The following is a 9386-nucleotide window of genomic DNA, read 5'->3' on the forward strand; positions in this document are numbered from 1 at the left end:
TTGTTCGCAACTGGAGTAGTAAATCCAGGACGTGCTGACTAGCATTTGTCTACAAAAGCAACAAGTACCAGTGAGAATTGAAGATCAGTAGATAAACTGGTCTGATTTTGTGTCCAAGCTACTCGTTTGGTTACAGAATCTAGCTAATCTCACTAGCCTGAAGTCATGCATGAACATACACTTGGTTGCGCTAAGTAATCCAATAACATTTATCGCTAATAATGTTTCAATCTTGCAGTTAAGTATTGAGCTATAAAAATTTTAGAACGCTGACAGAGTAGTTTATGCTTTGGAATGATTCGTATGCTTATTACAGGTACACTATGTGAAAGCCTTTACTACTACACATAAAGGGTCAATAATTAGTGGGAGACGACTAGCAAGAATGGTTTGTCACTCATTTGAAAAAAGTATCTAATTTTACAAGAAATTAATTATAAAACAAGAAACTTTAAATACACGTAATATACACTGTACAATGAAGAGAAGTCCCAAAAAATTTACTGGACGGAAATAAGTTCAGGGGGCATATGTCCTGAGTTTCCTAACCATCTTAATGTAACACGCCCGTCAGGCCGGATGACAAGCCATGTTATACTGCCGTGATCGAGGGAAAATCTTATCCAAGCTTCAGGTGGAAACTGTAGAGCTCTACAAACAAAATAGCGAATAACATTTGCATGGCACACAAACACTTCATACGTGTCGGCTTCCTGTCCTACATCTGCACGGTGTATGTGTCTTCGGAACGCAAGTTCAATGCGGGAACCATCTTCTTCTATATCTTTTGGTGTGGGTTTGTAATATGCGAGGGGTGGCTCCAGAATGTAAGGAGCGCCCTCACGTATAGCATCTGAGGGTTCTGCTTGAACATTGGGAAGGTGATTTAACACCAACTCAGCTGATTCAACAGCACGTGTCATTGTCGAATAATATAATTTTCTATATGGAAAATTGAGTTCTCGTAAACGTTTTCCAGTACAGTCCAACTGCTGGCGCCCAAGCCCTGTCAAGTGGCAGTCAGAATCTTCTTTTGCATAATAATATTGGCCATGACGAATAAACAGAAGGTGCCGTGTACATTTTGGTGTCACTATTTCACCTTGTAAAGACGAATCTGTCCGAAAATTAGAGGGATTTCTCCCATCCCAGTCCCAGTCCCATGGTTGTATACTGACATTTTCACTACAGATAGCACGAGCACTTAGTATTGATGGAAATATTTTATTGAAGGTGTTCGCTAAACTTTTCAACTGGTCAAAAAATGGTAACTTTTGATCACCTCTACTCCAATCAGCAGACCATGCCGCTTTGGCTCCGAATAAAGCTGTACCAGTGATGCAACAGCCGAGACGTACTACACGACTGAATGACATGTTAAAATGCAATCTATTACGGTCGTGTTAATTTCCTACCATACTGCAACGACGCGCGCCATTTTGATTTGTGAGCACTATATTATGCGAAGTACCTACAACGTTATTGTGAACAAACAGTTTCAGCAGTCCTAATGTGGGACAAAATTAGAGATTGCGGACTATATTTTATTGAACTTCAGTGACATCATGCACTGAAATCATTTGTCTCATAAATACACAACCATAAGTTAACTTCCACCCACTCAGAATTTTTAGTCTGACAAGATTACTTAAGAATGGTTTCAGATAAAATGCCACACCCACATTTAGGCGATTAAGACTCGTTCTGATAATTTGGGTAGACTGTGGATAGTTGAGATGTATTTAATAGAACACCCAAGGAAAACAATTCAGTTTGTCCATTTGATTGTCAATGAACAAGCAACTAGTGATATTCGACATCTTAAGTATTGTTGCGTTTATTTAATAGTAAATTGCCGTTTTCCCGAGTAGGCATTCTGCAAAACATTGGGTTCAGGCTTTTAACTTCATTGTGTTTGTTTTTCATATTCCTCATGACATTGAGCGATTTTCACACACAAAATCTTCAAAATGGATCTTATAGCCGAATGCTGCTGAACGTAGGAAGCTATCAGAATAGTGTTCACTAGCGAGAAGCTCGTTTGGTTTGAAATCCTGGCTGGCCACGTCTTAGGGCTACCGTCATCCCACTAGAAGGGAGTGAGCCACAACAGCAAATAAATCCACAGAATACGGTTCTGTAGGTCTTCGACATCGGTGCTGTCTTCACCAGTTTTACTGGACACACCTGGTTGAAGGAGCTCATTCACGCATCCGCAGTAGATCACAAGTGGGTACACCACGCTACACATCCCTTTCGACTACTCACCAGTTTAGACCTACAGTGGAGAAGGAAGGAAGAATTCTATTCAACCCATCGGATGGCATGGCCCAGACATGCAGGCGTAATCATTAGGTCTATTATTAGACTAGTATTAATAACGAAGTAGGTCATAATTCTATGCAGCCTTGATTTCTTTTTACATTTAATCCACGACCAATTTGAATTCCAACGATGATACCCTCGATTACGCTCATAGAGTTCCATTAGCATAGACGGCGTTCGAGGTAATTTCAATCCACACGTATCTGTAGGGCAGAACATGTTAAATTACGGCTCCTCATGTCAAGTGGGATGCCAGGAACCAACAGTAGTGATGTTGATTTATTCATGCAAAATACCTTTTTCAGTCGTGTTTGAAAAGCTGAATAGGGTTCACTTCCTACTGAGTAATTCTATTACAAGCAAGCTGGACAATCCGCTAAAAACGAAGCCTGCTCAAGACCCTATGAATTCTAAAAACAAAAAATGAGCTCAAATAGCTTCAACAAAGAAAGGGGACAGTTAGTTGTGTATCAGAATACTGTTTTCAGCACTATATTTCATAACTACACATAATCCATACTTTCAGCATCTTTTTGAACCACCTTCATTTATATAGTTCCATATCCACTCATACCTTGTTTACACTTATTATCTTCAGCATATTAAAACGCTCTTGCTCAATAAGTACCTTAATAGCAGAGAAATAGATTAAGTAGTTATACCTTAACTATTTCTCCACGAACATTGTCTGTTTTGTTTCTCGTTTTTTCTTTTCCTCACACCCTTCCTCAGCACTCTTCAGATATGCCACCGAAAACAGATATGGAACGAGTGACTTTGTCCTGCTTCATGATTAAAGCGTCAAATATTCCAAAGGGGTATAAGGTCGCGGTTTCTAGAAGCTCCTAACTTCACATGAATCTATTCTCTACCATCAGTTGTATGTCGCAACGCCACCTTCATGAAGCGCACTAACTGTGATATTAACAATACGTTTCTTACTAAAACCATCTATACTCATATCTTATAAAATATCAACCCTGCTGAGTAATTTACTTCAGTGAAAATTGTAACTTCTTTAAAAATTTGATCCTGCCTGTAAGCTGGCATGCCTCATGTAACATACTGTCATTTTAGGATAAAATATTATTATTTTCATTATTTGGTACTGAAGCACAACATGCTACGCGGTACTTCCGAAAAGTGATTACCTGAGCGGGAAGATAAGAGCAGGAGCGAAAGTTTTTAGGGCTACCAAGACATTAAGAGGGGTTTAAATTATTGTACGAACTAGAAGTCCCAGAAATAACGCAATTTAGACCAAGAAGCATTAGGTGAGCACAAACATATTGCATTTGAAATTCGAAATCATGCAGCCACCATGAATAAAAGAATCATCAGCTCATACAAGCACCACTTTCGCTGCAGATCAAATTGTAGTCTAAGCTTCTGTAGTCGATTGTACGTCTCCTTAAGTTCATTGTGTGTCTGTCCGACTGTGTATTGAGTGTAGACTCTGTATGATCTCGAAAATAAAGCCCTAAGAAGTAAAAGCCCAGAGTTATGAATACTTCGGCTTTTTAAATCTCATGTGAAATCGTATTCTCTTGGCACAACTAAATTCTTCATAGTTAACGGAAGCACTGTTGACGACCCTGATACTATTTGTGAATCATTCAGTCAGCATTCCTCGCAATGCTACAACACTGAAACTGAAATCTCTGTCAATACATTTTCAATGTTGACATCTAGACATCTATGGAAAATTGATTTCAAATCCACCAACATCAAATAGGCCATAGCTACCCTGAAAACGTCTTATGACGGTTGATCAGACGGGATCCGTTCATCATTTGTGAAATATGATGGTAGAGAATTTCCATTATTTTTTTTAAAGCTGTTCAAACTATCTATGGAATATGAAGCATATCCACCTGTACGGAAAACATTTCTCATCATTCCTAGATTCAAAACGGGATCACGTAGTGATATTGTTAACTATAGTCCTATTAACCTGATATCTGTACTATGAAGAACCATGGAAAAAATAATCCACAAACAGCTGTTATCATTTTAACTTTCAGCTGGCTTGATTAGCCCATCCCAACACGGGTTTATGACTAAACGCTCATGCTTCACATCGCACCTGGAATGTTTTGGTCGAATTACCCAGAGAAGAGATGTGGGTCAGTCACTGACAATGCTGTGCTTTGATTTTAGTAAGGCTTTAGACATTGTCTCGCACAAACTTCTTTTTCTAAAATTCTCTTCATTTGGCATAAAGAACCCCCTCATATCTTGCCTGAAATCTTTCTTAACAGAAGGTAGCCTAATCTTCGGCTTCGGATCTTGCCACTCTAAACCTGTGAATGTAACCATTGAGGTTATACCAAGAAGTGTGATTAATCCATTACTCTTTCTCCTTTTTATGAATGACTTATGTTCTCCCTTTAAATATGGTAAAAAGTTTCCCTTTTGCTGGTGACCTAAAAGTGGTTTATTCATTCTCTTCTCCTACCAAAGAAAGCTACATTTCAGCGGTAATCCAAGAAGAAATAAATAAGTTGTACGAATGGACGGTTTCGTCGACTCTGCCACTTAATGTTGACAAAAGTGGATTTATTCACATTGGCCACTGTCTCAACCTAAATCTGGCTATACACAAACATACGCTGGAACCTTTCAACACTGTTCGTAACCCGGTTCCGAAGTCTCCTAGATGATTTTTTTTCCGAAATTGGATTGTGTCACATATTGAATATCAATGTGTTTAGAAATGATTTATACAAACAAGGTCCGTCATCTATCTAATTGACTGAAAAACAAAGTAGAGCGTTTGAAACATTTCTCGTCTAACTTATTTTGCTTTCTTTCTATTCATCTTAATATCCGAACTCTGCTTATGCGTGTATTTATGATTAATATGGATATTATCATAATGATTGGTCCCTCGACACATTAGATGTTCGTTTCGTCCCGTCTATTCCTCCTAAATATATTTTATTCCTAAACATCCAAAGTCTTCAACTGAAAACAAATAATATTATGTTACACTTAAATAAACTTACTTTTTAGATCTATTCAATCTTCACCATATATATATATATATATATATAAGACTCATACATACTGATATTTGGTTATCCTTTGCACCGAATTAAGACCTTCATAGCACCACTTCAAACTATTACTGCACAAACACTTATTCTACTGTCATATCTTACTTCAGTAATAAGTTATTTTCTTCTTTATTTATTTGTAATCTTCTGTCTTTACTTTCCGTTATTCATTTCGCGATACATACATAGTCGTTTATTCTTGTTTTGTGTTAATAAACATGCTTATTTAAGCTATTTACGCATTTCGCATTTCCTTCATTTCTATTCCCTCACTTTCTTCCTTTTCTTACTTAAAGTCAACTCGATATTCTTTTCAATTAGACAGAACTTAAATATGGCAAATATTATAATGATATTATTTGAACTTATGTATTAATTGATTTCTGAAGAAACCAGAAAGGTTTATTCACAACATTTACGTACCCATAAGATGTTTTTAATAATAATAATTATTATTATGATAATAATAATAAAGACTGAAATTAGATAAGAATCACCTGAGTCCTGGAATTGTACTTCATTAACATGTAGGTTGTGTGTGCTTAAATCATTGATATCTAGAATTCGCACCATAGATTTTTCAACATTCTTCGCCATAATACCCGCGGATCGTCGAAGATCATTTCCACGATAATATGTAACTTCTGAAAACTCCAAACACATCAAATTGGAACAAAGAATCCTTCCTCTTTATAACTTTGATGGTGTCTCTTTCGTTACGGAATGTTTAGCATTTCTATATTGCAGTAGAAATGTATCTACTCCCCTCTCCAGTTCATCGAATGTTGAAGCAGCAATGGAATTAATAGCAATGTTCAATTTCCTGACAAAATTTTCTACCTGATCATCAGAACATGGATATCTGTGAGCAGTGAACAGATGTCTGCACCCTATACCATTCAACCAGGTAGTGACTACGTCCGTAGCAAAATGAGGGCCATTATCAATCACTCACACCATGAGAACCCTTTCTCGACTAGACACCTTTCTTAATGCTTGGTTTGTGGAGTCAGAATTTGATGAAGTTGTGATTAAACTTCAGGCCACTTCGAAAAAAATCAATAACTACAAGTGCATGGTATTTACTGAGAAACGGACCACAATAGTCTGCATGAATTCTCTGCTAGGTCTCAGACGATAATGTCCATAGAGTCTACTTTGAAGGATGATTTTTCGACCTATGACATCTTCCACAATTGTTTTCTGTACAACATATATCTGCATTTATCTCTGGCCACCAATATGTGAATTTTGTCAGGGGTTTTATTTTCTCAATATCCAAATGTCCACTATGAATATTTTCAAGAACGTAATGAAGGAGGAATAACAACACGATCATTTAAACACAAAATACAATCACGAGTGGTGGATAACTCATCCCTCTTTGGAAATAGGGCGGGATATCTGAGTTTAAGAATATCATTCCAACCTTTTTGTATTACACTGAATATACATCCAAGTATCTACGAGTTTCTGTAACGAGATCTGGATGTCTCACCGGTGGAGGTTGCACTATCAAATGGTCTGGAATTATAACAAGTCTATCTTGTAATGATTGTCGAGAGATGTAGTCAATGTGTTGAATTTGTTTGGCACTCCTGTGCTGAACTGTATAGTCATAGGTACTCAAAGCAATACGTAGTCATTGAACCATAGCAGCTGAGGAACGTGCTAAGGATTCTTCCGGATAATAAATGAACTTTAAAACTTCGTGATCGGTAACAATGGTAAACGTCTTTCCAAATAAATAGATATGAAGTCTTATAAACAGCCTAAAACACAGCTAATGCTCCTTGCAAAGTTTGTGAATAAGCTTGTTAAGTAACAGTAAGTTTGCGTGAAATACAGATAACTGGTCTACCTTCCTGTTCCAAAACCGCACCAATACTCACAGGTGATGCACCAGTAACAAGTACAGAATGTACACTAGGTGAATAAGTTCGAAGAAGAGCATCACTTGGAAGAAAGTTTGGTAGATTTCGTAAGCATGACTCCTGTTTCTCACCCCATTTAAATGAATTGGATGTCAAAATATTAAATAAACAGTTGGCACGACAAGAAAAACTAGGAATAAAACGGGAATAGTATTGAAGAGCACCCGCTAGTGAACGTAGTTCCATGAGATTTTTTGGAGACGGTGCATTTGTCAGTGGAGGTAGTCGTTTCATATCCGGTCTAAAACCATTACCATCAACTAGTTATCCAAGGCATCCGAAACTAAATACACAAAATGAAAACTTGTTTGGATCCACTTTAATATTCTTCCCAATTAAACGATGCAATAAAGCAATGAGTCTCTGGTCATGAACTACCTTACCAGTACCATAAACGATGAGATCATCTTGATAAACTTCAACAACTTCAAGATCATTGACTACCTTATTCACAACCTCCTGAAATATGTCTGGAAAACAACTTATACTAAACGGAAGGAAGTTGCATTTGAACAGACCAAAAGGAGTGTTAATTGTTGTCAAAACAGATCAAGATTAATTCATAGGATTTGAAGATAAATAACTTTTAAGTCCAATTTCCAGAAGTATTTAGAAACATGAAGTCGATTTAAAATATTTTTTAACCCCCACCGTCGTGCAAGTGCGCTTCTACAAACAGGAGTTCAGTGTTAATCTCTGGTCACAACATATACTAGGGCTCTTGCCATCCGACTTTAATGGTGTAACAATAGGAGTACCCCATGCTGAGGACTGAATCGGTTCAATCATACCTTTTGCACACAAATCGTTCAATGTCTTATGTACTGCTTCTCGAAGACCATAAGGAATTATTCGTCTTTTAAGAAAGACTGGATCACCCTCTACTTGAAGTATTAGGGGCTGAATTTTCATACCTCCACTACACTTAGTACACTCAGCTATCAAGTCTTTAAGTAAAGGATTAGAATTCTCTGTAGAAACTAGTAAAGATAACTCCACTTTAGGCCTTTTCAAATTTTTCAAACCCAGTATTGACAGTCCCGTTTCACTAACTAAAAATTCACAGCACCCTCGTATGGGCAGTCTGTGTCCAGTAATCCTCCCAGTCGTACCACAAAGTTAGGATCTAAAGATTTCGAGTTCTTGAATGAAATAATGGACTCTATACTACCTGTGTCCACAATAAAGTCATGAAATGAACCAAGGGATGTATATAAGCGATTTTGGATATGAACACTACCTTTCGAAACGATGGATAAAGATTAAAGATCATTAGGAACAGCCGAATTATTGGGATCTAAATTACAAGGTTTAATACTACTTGAAGCAAAATGAACAATAGTTTTGCATACTGACTGAATGTGTTCTATCTTACCACATTTATAACATTTAGCATTACAAAGTGCACATGAATTACGAGAATGAAATTTGACACAGAACAAACATTTACCAAATTTGCTCTAACCTTTTTGACTTGCTTTGCAATTCCTTGTTGAATTACCTTTCATATTTTTACGAGAACAGGAATCACTATTAAACGAACGCAAGCTTGATCGACCGTGAGGTTGTATTTCGTCATGACGACTGAAAAAAGTATTAAAGATTTTCACCGATTGGATATCAAGTTCATTCACTATTTCATAGTTGATACATGCAGTTCTAGCATGTTGAAAGGAACAGTTAGGCATTCTTAACAGCTCTCTTTCCAGACCTGGTATGTCAATTTCTGCAATTAATCGATCTCTCAACTGTACATGAAGTTGATCAACAAAATTGCATTTGGCAGCTTGTTTTTGAAATTCAAGGATGAATGCCCTAACGTTTTGGTTATTCTGACGAATCATCTTATGAAATTTTGCTCTCTCATAACATTCAAAACTGGTGCACTTTACATGATTTAATAGTAGTTCCTTGACAGTTGTATAGGGGAGTAAGATAGGCTTTTCAGGATGTGTCAAAGTTTTTAATAAACTGTAGGCTTCTCTACTGATGAATGTGAGAAAATGTGCTACAATTTTATCACCCTTCACATCTTTCTTAGTCATGCTCCAGATTTCAAACCTTTCCA

The 9386-nt window shown here is 37.1% G+C and overlaps 1 protein-coding gene across 3 annotated transcripts; it reads right to left on the minus strand.

Moving 5' to 3' along the window:
- Nucleotides 1-399: 399 nt before the first annotated feature.
- Smp_059910.1 (hypothetical protein) lies at nucleotides 400-1462 on the minus strand (the record flags this gene model as incomplete). Of its 3 annotated transcripts, none has more annotated exons than XM_018789055.1 (2): nucleotides 400-651; nucleotides 703-1462. In XM_018789055.1, the coding sequence occupies 2 exons, from the start codon at nucleotides 1374-1376 to the stop codon at nucleotides 501-503; spliced, it is 825 nt and encodes a 274-aa protein (XP_018654536.1). The 3 variants fall into 3 exon arrangements, with proteins under 3 accessions (XP_018654536.1, XP_018654538.1, XP_018654537.1); XM_018789056.1 differs by having other exon boundaries at nucleotides 423-651; nucleotides 694-1376; XM_018789057.1 differs by having other exon boundaries at nucleotides 501-1376.
- Nucleotides 1463-9386: the final 7924 nt, after the last annotated feature.

The sequence above is a fragment of the Schistosoma mansoni genome, chromosome W, assembly GCF_000237925.1.
Source record: "Schistosoma mansoni strain Puerto Rico chromosome W, complete genome".
NCBI classification, from domain to species: Eukaryota; Metazoa; Platyhelminthes; class Trematoda; order Strigeidida; family Schistosomatidae; genus Schistosoma; species Schistosoma mansoni.